This window comes from Copadichromis virginalis, linkage group LG22, assembly GCF_057382275.1.
Source record: "Copadichromis virginalis isolate Kocher_CV1m ecotype Utaka linkage group LG22, C_Virginalis_male_GT1.1, whole genome shotgun sequence".
Lineage (NCBI taxonomy): Eukaryota > Metazoa > Chordata > Actinopteri > Cichliformes > Cichlidae > Copadichromis > Copadichromis virginalis.
Window position 1 is genome coordinate 13,984,487 of NC_140638.1, and position 12,381 is coordinate 13,996,867.

The following is a 12,381-nucleotide window of genomic DNA, read 5'->3' on the forward strand; positions in this document are numbered from 1 at the left end:
CGTGTTTCTGGAATATCATGTTTTTGTTGCTGCAAGTGATTTTTATGCAGTTTTTGCAAAGCTATATGTGGAAGGAAACTGTGACCTAGGACAAGCTGATGGCATAAGATGTAAGTACAACTCCTCCAGTTTCATATGCAAAAAAAATTATTGCGCTAGCTTACTTGGTTGCAGAGCTACCGGGATTTAAAAATAGTTACGCAAAACAGAGCGTGCCCGCTCCGATCGGCTGTAAAGGGTTAAAAAAGAAGCACCTGGTAACAGGTACTACCACCTAATGGAAACCCCTGAAAACCATGCCAAGCTGTACTAATGGGGAAAGGGTTACATGTGATTGGCTTAGTTCTTGGCTGCTGTTACTGACATTACTGATTTATCCATAGTTCATTGTCTCTTCATTAACAAGCTTGAAACGTATTTTCTTCCTTCTTTTATTTTCTAGGTGTTCACGGTTGTACTGGAGCACCGTGGACCCACGCCGGCGCTGTAAGTACACCTGCAAGGTGACAGAGGTGAGCACTCCTCTCCCTGGTGAGGAACAGAATTTGAAGTGGGAGGATGAAGAGAACCACACCATAGTCCACAGTCCGAACCACCACAGAGGTGAGCAGGATCTCAACGGCTGTGAGAAGAGCGCTGAAGCTGAAGCAGTGGACAAGAAATTGAAAATATGGGTAATTTTTTTTTTACTGTGCTAAAAACTTTTTTTCTCTTTTCTTTTTTTTTTTTCTTTCTTCTAGATATTGAGTCTCCAGATATTTTAAGTCCCACATCCAGCCCAATAAAATCCACTTCCATATCACCCAACTCTAAACTGCACAACACACCCGGGTCTAAAAGCCCTGCTTACACACACACCAGGAGACCAGCAGGAGGATCATCTCGACCACTACCATCTCCAGGTACGTGGAGTTTTAGGAGAAGATGGGTACCTGTTGTAGTGTGACTTTAAATAAAAAAAAGTAAACCCCCTTTCACACTCCCTTTTCTTGCTGTCAGGGTGTGCTCCACCCAAATCCCATCACATCCTGACTCTGAGGGACCTGGAGGAAACCCGGCGGCCTCGAAGGCTCTCGTCCAGAAGCCGGTGCAGCTCCTCGCCATCAGAGAGCGACCCGTCCGTACCGATGACACTCCGCTCTGGCGGCACGGTCCACTCCCGATGTGCCCTATTCAGCTCCCCTCCGAGAGCATCGAACTTTGGATCGGCTTCACCTCCTCTCTCACGACAGAACTCTGCATCTCCAGTCTGGAGCTCCCCACCTAGATCCAGCTCCAGCATTTCTACAGGGCTGTCGCCTCGGCAAGGAGCCATCACTCACTCCCCCAGAGGGAGGCATAGCTTTAAAATTACCACTCCAGTCTCTGCCGAGGTTCCCCAAGACTTTTTGGCATCCTCTGAGGCAGAAGATGCAGCTGTGGCCACTACAAATGGGATCTCACTGGCACCTGATAACCTGGAGGAGGAAGTGGCCCACCTGATGTCTCAGGAGCTTCCTTACACTGTGTTTGACACCGACACTGAGGTAGCAGTGGACTCCATGCTGAATGCTAAGCTTGAGTTTGATGAGGCTTTGCTCACAGAGAATGTGTCGCTTCATTGCGGGGCACAAGGCAGCAGAGAGGTGGAAATGCAGGGAAACGATCAGGAGATTGATTCTGAAGAAGACGACTCGAGTCGTTATTTTAAGTTTTCACGCACGGTGGTGTGCGATCACACAGCAAGTGGCTCGGATACCTCAGGTCAGCTTAATTCAGCTCAGTCTATCCCGCAGTTAGACGGTGCGGACGGCGGGTCAGAAACTGAAAGCGAGGCGGCCGATGAAGATGCTCAGGATGCAGAGGGAGGGAATGAAGAAGCTAAAATTCAAACCAACCACACTACACCCACTAAACAACTAACGGTGGCGCTAAAGAGGCTTGAGTCAATCTACACGGTCCCAAAGTCACCAGTTGAAGAACAACCTGAACCAGTGCTTCAGGAAAGTCTTTCACCTTCTGCTCTCCTGGAGTCAGCTTACACAAATAACGAACTGTCCGTTCAGGAGGAAGAGGTCCCGATGACCTCAGAAACATCGCCGTCTCAAAACGAGGTGTTCTTGGATTCATCTACAGGCCACTTTGTTCCTGCTGAACATGGCTCTGCAGAGTATCCAAATAAACACATCGTTGGCGACAGAGATGACAGCGCTTCGTCAGCTGACTCAGATGAAGGATTTAAAGATGATTTGAATGATCCTGATTATTCTCCAGAGCCTAAAACCAAAAAACCTCCCACAGCACAGATGAAAACGGTCTTTGTGAAGACAAAACATGCTGCGCCAAACCTCAAGCGCTTGGCGATGAAACCTTCACTTCCCCTGATGCAAGCCAAACTGCCTTTACCCCCTCACCCTGGACAAACTGCGTCCGTTTCCTCTGCTGCAGTTACTTTTCATGCAGTACCACGCCCGGTCGCACCCCCTGCCATTATCAATGGTTTAAATGCTTTAAACATTCAGCCAGGTGCTTCACTGGGGAAAACCATCGCTATAAACTTGATTAGCTCCAAGCCAGAAAGTCAGCAGCAGGCAGCGACGGAGAACCCAGCTGGGTCAGCTAGCACGCCCCCAGTGCAGGCTTCTACCCATCAGGTCCTGCTGGTCAACCGGCACGGTCAGATTATGATCAAAGACCCAAAGTTGAACACGTATCAGCCTCTCAGTACAGATTCACCAACCTACAATAAGATAAGCCAGATTGCCAAGATTCTCCACAGTGGTAATGCTTTACAGCGCTCCATGCCTCATGTCATAATAAAGCCTCGGCCCAGCCCTTCAGCTGCAAACGCCCCTCCTGCCCCTAACCTCCAGGCGGCCCAGAGGAAGATCATCGTCAAAATGGTGCCCATGAAAAGCAACAGCACAGCTGCTGCTCCCACAACTGTCAGCATGTACAGCTCACCTGAATCTAGTTTCTCCAACATTGAAGAAAGCACAGCCCAAGCGATTATCGATAGAGCCATGGCTACTCACCGCGACGCACCCAAAACAAAACCCATCATCCTCAGCAGTACTCGACAGCCAAAGGCCAAGCATCGGAAACCATTGCCATTTCCCAACGTCGAAGACTCGGATCAGTCATCAGCTGGTCGTTCGGAGTCTCCCAGTGTTTTCGGTAATGAATCAATACCTGCTGCATCGCGCCACCAGGTGAGAGTTAAGAGAGTGTCGTCGGTGTCTGAGAGACCTTCCAGGAAGAAATCCAAGATGGACTTCTTGAAGGATCCATCGAGTGAGCCGGAGGACACTGATGAAGCCAGGTAACAGATGATTTTAAAATGTACTTACTGCAACATGCAGAACACGAGTAATATTTAAAAAACTAATATTTACATTGATCTTAATGGTTAACATAAAAAAACAAACAAACTGATCTCCAGCTTGATTTTGTATGAAGCACCGAGCATCACATACAGACTGACATTTTATAAATTGGTCCTCTGATCTGCAGAATCTCAGCAATGAGAGAAATTTGCACTCTCAGCAGCTGAAAGAGTTTTAAAGTAAAAGATGGCAAAAGAGAAAATAAAGCATGTTGATGTCTTTCAACAGGCCGAGTGGTGTGAGAATGAAAGCTCCAACAATGAAAGATGTTCTTGATCTGGATCGCCAGCTTGAGCCACAGCCAGAGCCTGAGCCACTGAGGATCGTTGCCCCACCACCACCTCCTACACCCAAAAGGTTAGCCTCATGTATGGACTTATTACTGCGCTACAAAGGCAAAAGGAGGCAAATACTTAATGTCAGGCTGTATTTAAAGATTTGAAAGAGCTGAAAGGGCACATGAAAACTAATTATTTAGGTCCTCGAGCCTGAAGTAGTTTTTGTGTATGTGCTGTTTTTTGTTTTTTTGTTCAAAAAAGCAAGATGCTGTACACATTAAATTGACTTAATAGTTAATTAAAAGAAATTCAAAGAAAAGGAGGGGAATGTGGGGGATGTGAAAATGTTTTCCAGACAAGGCAGTCTGTTTTAGGTCAGTGGTTTATCAAAGATACAATGAAATGAGGTTCAAAATTCTGCTTCCAAGTAAGCATAGTAAGACAGATATGAATTAAACTAGTTGGGGGATCAAAGTGACTACAAATATTTACAAAATAAGTGAACTAATTCAGACAAAGCTGGATAAAAAGATTTTACTTTGGGGGAAAATGAATAGTGCTGCCTTTGACTGTGAAATAAACCCCACCTTCCTAATTTAAGAAATGACATCATGTCTTTGAGCCACAGGAAAATGGATCAAAGGTTAGGTTAAGTAATCAGGTCAAAACGTGCTGTTTATGGCAGGAATAAACTGTTGGGATCATTCAGGACTTTAGTATTTTTAACTCTGTTAGTTGCAGCCTAGTGCAGAGTGTACCATGAACGTACACTAAGGACAGCTTTATCCCAACATTGATCGCCCAGTCCCATTCCAGTCCAGGCTCCTGCTCCCAGGCTGTTTTGTTTTGACTGCAGTGTTCAGGGCCATCAGGGTGTCATATTTCGAATACTTGAAGTGATTTTTGATCGGGTCCAAAGACCGTTAGACCATCCTGTAGTAGTTAAGAAGAAGAGAAAATCAAGGGAAAAGAGAAGAGACAGAATGTTTAACCTGTGAAAAAATGGGGGGGGGAAAAGTATTTTTGACAAATATGTTTTTTCCCTTGTGTGCAGGTGTTTTCATGATGACAGTCCACCATTTCCCACCAAAACCAACAGTCAGATTCAGGGTATGACGCACAAATGGGTGAGCGCTCGGCACGGAGACCTCTCTGAGTGGGGCCCTTATTCAGGTTTGTGACTATAAGTTTAGTCATTTGTGTCTAATTTAGGCTAAAAACCTTTGTTTTTACATTTAACATTTATCGTTAATCTCATTTATATAGTTTTGATCGTCTTTAAGTGTCATTGCTTTGCGAGAGAGAATATGTGGTTAGGTGTGAGACCATCTTTCACTTTTTGCAGGTTTTAGCTCAGAAGAAGAAGCACCACCACCACCTAAACCCACAGCGAGGACGTACATGAACCAGCCCCACCTGCGCTTTGAAATCACCAGTGATGACGGCTTTAGCGTTAAGGCTAACAGCATAGAAGGTAGGAATCACTCCTCTGCTTCTTATTTAATTCTTATGCTGGTATTTTCTACTCTTTGTCATTAAAAATATAAGAAATAGAAGTTTATATCTCATTGGATAATAGCCTCGACTTTTATCAGCAAATAAGAGGATTTTCATTTATGTCAGTGGCTGATGTTTATCTGTTGCCAGCCATTTCTTTTCTTATTATAATATGAGAATAAAAAGGAGAATGAATACAGCATAAAAGAATCAGCCCAGGTGTTCTCTTAAACATTTGTCCGTGTTATCTTGCGTTTTGGCTGCGTGTTCATCTTTGCCTCCCTTTCTCACCTACCGTCAGTTGCCTGGCGCGCTGTGATAGACGGCGTCCTCGAAGCTCGGGCAGGGTTCCACCTAAGGCAGCTGCCTCTAGGTGGGATGAGCGGGCCGCGGGTGCTTGGCGTCGTCCACGATGCCGTCATCTTCCTGCTGGAGCAGCTGCAGGGCGCCGCATACTGCAAACGCCACCGCTTCCGCTTCCACCGATGTGATGACATCGAGGAAGAACTCCCCCTCAACCCGAGTGGCTGCGCCCGAGCTGAAGTCTGCACACGGTACAGACACCCTAGTTCACGGGTTTTGCTTTTAAAACCTTCTGCGCTTTGTCTGTATGTGTCTTGTTATGACGCACATCACAAATGATTTTCCCTGATCCTTTAACCAGGAAAGCAACGTTTGACATGTTCAACTTCCTGGCGTCGCAGCACAGAGAACTTCCCGACATATTGGGTCCCTTTGATGAAGAGGAGGATGAATTCCCGCTCAAATCTTCTAGGTTAGTCATTCAGTTTGCTTCACTTTTGTCTGTGAAGTTGAGCAGTTTTCACATCAGTACTGACAGCTGCTCTGTTGCGTCTCTGCCAGGCGAGCCACCAGCAGTGAGCTTCCCATGGCAATGAGATTCAGACACCTGGAGAAAATCTCAAAAGAAGCAGTAGGAGTCTACAGGTAACGACAAATGACCATAAAACCCTTTAGGGTTTCATTGATGTCCAAAAATAAATCAGTTAAACTTTCGAATCTTCTCCCCCTGTGGCGCCTTAGATCGCCGATTCATGGTCGTGGACTCTTCTGCAAAAGGAACATCGATGCTGGGGAGATGGTGATCGAGTATGCCGGTACTGTCATTCGCGCAGTCCTGACTGATAAGCGGGAGAAGTATTACGACAGCAAGGTTGGTTACACTCGGAATTCATCATCACAGAGCATCTGTGTTTAATAAGTTTAATGTGAAGCAGCAGTAACTAGTTACAACTACAGAGAAATCACTGAATACCACAGCATGCAAAGACACGGTCTGCTTCCAACAATTACATTAATCATTAGTACTTCAAACAGGAACAAACAGGCACGTCGGATGAACCTGGAACAAGTCAGGTGATTAAAATAAAACTTTTTTTTTAAAGGGTTTTTTCTTTTATTCTTTGATCACCAGCTAAACGCACTTCAACATCTTCCTTTTGCTTTCACTTCCTTAAGGCACACTCTCACTAGACTCGGGGGGGCATACCATTAAAATTTAAGGCGGTCAAATTCCTTTTACATCGTGGGCAACATTCATAAGGGGCGAGAACAATGAAACACCTTTAATCCTAAAATGTGAAAGTAATGTGTGTGTTTCTGTACTCCAGGGCATCGGCTGCTACATGTTCCGCATCGACGACTTCGACGTGGTCGACGCCACGATGCAGGGCAATGCGGCTCGTTTCATCAACCACTCGTGCGAGCCGAACTGCTACTCGCGCGTCATCAACGTGGACGGACGCAAGCACATCGTTATCTTCGCATTGAGGAAGATCTACCGGGGAGAAGAGCTCACCTACGACTACAAGTTCCCCATCGAGGACGAGAGCAACAAGCTCTCCTGCAACTGCGGGGCGAGGCGCTGCCGCCGCTATCTGAATTAACCCCCCCTCACCGCTAACCCTAATAAGCTGTCGTAGCTGATGCAGCTCAGGCGGCAAATGAAATCATGAAGGCAACTGTAGCCATATGATGGAGGTCAATAACGCACACAGACCTGAGCCAGTGTTCAGAAGATCAACCTACAGACCCGTGAAGGACGTACACAAGACAAGAGCCATATGTGAAAGCTTGGGATGAAGTCTACACATGCACGCACATACACGATGGATTTATGTACTGTTTCTCATCTACTTCACACTTTGTTTTACATCGCTGACTTTGCTGTCAGCGCCCTTTGCTGGAACTGGGGAAAAAAAGAAGTGCAAACTGAAGTGACCTAACTTCAGCTGTCTGTCTGTCTCTGTAAATAAGAAGTCAGAGAGCGACGAAGAGGAGAATTTCTACAGCACCTTAGCATGACCCAGCCTTCTCTGGCAGCAGACAGGACTCACTTTTACTATAAAGCAGCAGTGCAGCTCTTTTTACTCTGGATACCACATCTCTCGGAAGCAGGGACTTGAATTAAGTGAATTACAAATTCCCATTCACTTAATATTTTAGGTGCTGATGACATTTATCCCACAGGTTAGTTTTAATAGCGTCAATTGAACCTTTGTGCTCCTCCAGTCAGCCGAAAGCTTCTGTTTTTATTTGTAACGGCACAGATGCTGTGACCCGAATGCTTTTACCCACTGTTACACTCTTTCTTTGTTCTCTTTGTTTGTGCAGTTTGTATGTTTTAAGGCCTACGAGGAAGCATTTCCTTGGTGCAGCATTCAAAAGGAAAACGTTGATCTTTCCCCGGCACGGTCCCTTACAGCTCTTTTTGTACATTTGAACAATAAATGTATGGTCATCAGACTAATGGAAGTAAATGTGTTTGAGCTTTTAACCTTCTCTTTGTAGGCTGAGCAACAGTGAAGCTTATTCCCTTCAATTGTTGTCTGGTTAATCATTGTTTTGTGCCCCCCCACACAAATCTCCCTCAGGTGTTCTACCTCAAAGAAAGAAGTGAGATTTAATTTAATTACACAACGCACAATGGAAAAACTGCTTTCTTGCTCTTTAAGCTTTCTAATTATTGAATTTCGATATTAAGAAACAGGTAACATCACTGCTGTTGGACACTTAGAGTAGGTGGTCACCTTTTTTGTGCTTTTTCTTTCTTCCTCTTTTTTTAATTTTTTTTGTTAGGAAACTCCATTGTGTAATTGTGCCCCCGCTACTGGATGTACACAAGGATCTGGGACTTTAGGCTGACTGCTGTAGACTTTTTGTTTTGTAGGATTCATGACTGAATTTGACACAAATCTTTGTTACTGTATCAGCTCACATGGATCCTGTCCTGTACATAGTTGTAAAGAATTTCTAAGCCTGTTGAATATTTTTTTACCTCCAATTTTTTTTTAATTTATGTTCAATAAAATTTGTTCAAAGTTTGCTTTCCTGCTGCTGATTTTCTTAACGCACAAACAGAACCTGAAGGCATTCACAGTGAAATATACAGGAAAAATCACACAGCTGAAGATGTTTGATTAAAAGTAGAAAAAAATCAGACCTGTGGGAAAAAAAACTGATGATCTATCAGACTGGATTGATCTTGTAGAAACATGCCAGAATGTTATGAACTTATAAAACGGATTATTATTATTATTATTATTATATAAATTATCATTCAAAGCTGGAACCAGCTTTTTGCATTACTGGGAAAAGGGGGCATGGTGTCTATCTGTCTATTTGCCTAACTGCTTAGGCACATTCACTTCAGTGCAAAAGTCTTGAACCATATCCACCATAAAATAGGATCTGGAAAGCATCTGACTGACAAAAGGCCTCATTTTTCAGCACGATAATGAGAAAGACGCACAAGGGAACACTCCCAGAAGTCATGGATTGGCCTCCCCAGAACCACAGCAGTGTGATATCATCTTGATGGAGAACAGAACAAAAGTTAGCCAACACCCTGAGTGTCCTTCAAGAAGCCTGGAGAACAATTCCTGAAGACTTTAAAGAAAACACAAGAGCTGCCTAAAAGCGTTCACACTATGTTGAAGAATAAAGTTGGTCACACCAAATATTTACTTTCAAGCTTGCCTTATATACTGAACTATCATGTACATTTGCATGTTTCAATAAATCACTATGCCTATTTCCCATTTTTCTAACACAATATAAAGAAATGAGGGGTGGCTCAAGAGTTTTGCACAATACTGCATATTATGTTAAGTTAATTGGTGATTCTACATTAGCCGTAGGTGTGACTGTGTGTGATTGGTTGTCTGTCTCTCCTGTTCAGGATGTACCCCATCTCTTGCCCAGTGACAGGCAAGAAAAGAACAATAATTGTACATTTTATTTGAATTAAAAGAGTTGAAAAGTGCATGAATGAATTGAGCCTCTGAATACAGGTTAGTGTGTGATGTTGTCTTGAGAACCTCGACACACGGTCTACCATAATGTTATGCCTGGCTCATTTAAAGAAGGAGAGATCAATCAGAGAGAAAGAGTCTAAATAAATATCAATAGTTTTAAAAGTACATAATGACATGTCTGTGAGATGGATATAAACAGCTTTTTTGTCTAATGATTAAAATTAGTCATTGCTAGTTAGAGTTAAAGAAATGCTTGTGCTTTGATGTGGGATTATCGTGTCTCCTAATGCATTCTTGTGGAGGCAGGAGATATGTGCAAAATTAACATTACATCACCCGATTTTCAACCAGTTTTCTACTACCCCAGCAATCTTCAGTGCCTGTGGGAGCCCATCGTTGATGACGCAATCTGCAGGAATGCCCAGTGAGTTAAAGCCCAGTGCACACAAAGAGACTGAGGTGGTACACAAGTATGCGCATGAAATCTGAGACTGAGTGCACTTCTTATTAAACTTCACTGGTGCAGGTTTACACTCTAATGGCATCTAATTGAGCATCAGAAAGATGCTCTCACTCTAATATTGACTGTAAGAGGGAGATCCAGCAGTATTGTTGGAGAGAAAACCTAGTCAAAGTGTCTTAGAATGTAACTAAGTACATTTACTTAAGTACTCTGTGATATTTTATACCTCACTTCCGCTACAGTTCAGAGGGAAAGAGAGGAGAGAGGCTTGCAGGGATGAGAGGTGAGGGTGCTTGCCTGTTATCAGGAGCCACCTTGGTACAAAAGGACCAATTGATTGCCTTTTTCTGTTATTCCTGATTGTAGAGACTGAAGAGGATTTTTAATTACAGAAATATAGCACTCAAACAAAGACATCATAAGGACAAGTGACCAAATGTAGCAAATATCTGTCAGCATGGTGGTTTCATCACAATCACATGGGTAACATTATGACATCTGCCATCATCGTGGTTTGTTTGGGATTTAATTTACTCATTGCATGTCAAGAATGTTTTTTTCCAGAAAAGATGTCATCAGTTACATTCAGAAGAATCTTTTATCCATAACTAACTTACCTGATCCCACGTTTAACAACTTCATGCTGTGATGCTTTGAAGAGAAATGTTACAGGTGTTGTCTTGCTCAGCTCAGACAGGGCATCTACTAGTCCTTATACTTTTTAAATACACATTTACAGATAAAATCAAGTGATTCATGTGTCCTTGGTTCAGTTTGGATAGATCTTGAGTGTTTTTAGCCAATTCACTGTGAGAATTATGTGCTCGCAGTGCTGCTATTTTCAGCCGCTCTGCAGATTTACATCATATACTGGTTTGTTTACCATGTGTTCCTGTGACCTCACCCTGTCATTGACATGTTGCTTCTATTCCTCTCGAACCCAGTCCTCATAAAACCTTATCTTATGAGCCAGTTGCTCCATAACTCATGATTCACTCGCTTTTTTCAGCCATTTGTCTTGTGTTAGAGCAGGTATGATGCACTCATTTTACATGGAGACTCACGTTACAGCCCATTTTGATCCTAAGCAGGAAGCACCAGTGAAACTAAAGAAGTTTAACTACATATTTAGAAAAAAGAAAAAGAAGGCCATTTGTAACAGCTTTTCTTAGTTTTTGACGTGGTAAAGAAATGCTGCTGTAGTAAATGAGAAAAATGTGTCAGCATGATTTAAATTGTAATAAATGTATAAAATTATAGAAAAAGGGGAAGTTTCTGTTAGTACATGGAACATATCCTGTTTTGTTTTTTACAATTCAAATTCTTTGAATTGTTGTGTTATTGTGCTTCTAATTGTCACTTTTCTCACACAGTGCTGTTATTCTGTTTGAGATCCATTGTTTGGATCTCTGGGCCAAAGTATTTGGAGTAAAATGCTTGTCTTAAGCTACCTAATTTGATCATCAGCCTGTTAATCTGAATGTTATGGGTTTTATAGATTAAACCTTTCATAAAATAGGTGAAAGTATGCCAATAAGATACATTAGATTAAAGCCTATATCTACAGAATGTACGGGTCTTAGCCTGGTGTTCAGGTCTGGCAGGGCTTGCAGTACACTGGTGCAAACCCTGAAGATGATGAAGAAGAAAGCCTTGCTGACCAGCCTTCTGTGAAATGAATATTTAAGTTTACTGAATATGTATGTCTGTGAAGGTTCTCAGTCATCCAGGTCATCGTAGTCAAAGGAGCTTGCAAAGAAAAGCGTCTGGACTTCTTTAAGTTGCTTGAAGACGTTTCACCTCTCATCCGAGAAGCTTCTTCAGTTCTAAGGTCAAATGGTGGGGAGTCCCAGATTTAAACTTAGTGAGAGTATCACAGAGGGACAAAAAGACCCCCTGATGATCCTCTAATCGCCTGAGCCAAGGTGTGAAACTGGGTGTGGGTCCCAATCAGCCAGGGTTTCGGGTGAGCTCATTGTGAAACCTGGCCCCACCTTATCATGCGAATTCCTGAGGTCAGATGGCCCAGGATGTGAGTGGGCATTAAGGCGTCTGGGGAGGGAACTCAAAACTGGATTATAGATGGCAGACAGTTGGAGTCATAAACCCCCGCCTCTGTTCAAAGATGGTCGCTCACAGTGGACATAGATGGCTTCTTTCACTCCTCTTTCAAACCATCTGTCCTCTCTGTCCAAAATGTGAACATTGGCATCCTCGAAAGAGTGACCTTTGTCCTTAAGATGCAGATGGACTGCTGAGTCTTGTCCTGTGGAGGTGGCTCTTCTGTGTTGTGCCATGCGCTTGTGAAGTGGCTGTTTGGTCTCTCCAATGTAGAGGTCTGGACATTCCTCGCTGCACCGTACAGCATACACCACATTGTTAAGTTTGTGTTTTGGCGTTTTGTCTTTCGGGTGAACCAGTTTTTGTCTGAGCGTGTTGCTGGGTCTGAAATGCACCGGGATGTCATGCTTGGAGAAAACTCTCCTGAGTTTCTCTGATAC

The 12,381-nt window shown here is 43.4% G+C and overlaps 1 protein-coding gene across 2 annotated transcripts in view; it reads left to right on the forward strand.

Moving 5' to 3' along the window:
* Positions 1 to 8,486, forward strand: part of kmt2ba (lysine (K)-specific methyltransferase 2Ba) — a 45,416-nt gene extending 36,930 nt beyond the window's left edge. For both annotated transcript variants that reach the window (XM_085447121.1, XM_085447122.1), the window contains exons 26-36: positions 443 to 603; positions 741 to 902; positions 1,000 to 3,301; positions 3,594 to 3,722; positions 4,698 to 4,816; positions 4,989 to 5,117; positions 5,442 to 5,694; positions 5,805 to 5,915; positions 6,005 to 6,088; positions 6,185 to 6,314; positions 6,772 to 8,486. In XM_085447121.1, the coding sequence (XP_085303247.1) occupies positions 443 to 603; positions 741 to 902; positions 1,000 to 3,301; positions 3,594 to 3,722; positions 4,698 to 4,816; positions 4,989 to 5,117; positions 5,442 to 5,694; positions 5,805 to 5,915; positions 6,005 to 6,088; positions 6,185 to 6,314; positions 6,772 to 7,047 (3,856 nt within the window). In that variant the 3' untranslated portion in view covers positions 7,048 to 8,486. The remainder of the gene's footprint in view (positions 1 to 442; positions 604 to 740; positions 903 to 999; positions 3,302 to 3,593; positions 3,723 to 4,697; positions 4,817 to 4,988; positions 5,118 to 5,441; positions 5,695 to 5,804; positions 5,916 to 6,004; positions 6,089 to 6,184; positions 6,315 to 6,771) is intronic.
* The last annotated feature ends 3,895 nt before the right edge of the window (positions 8,487 to 12,381 follow it).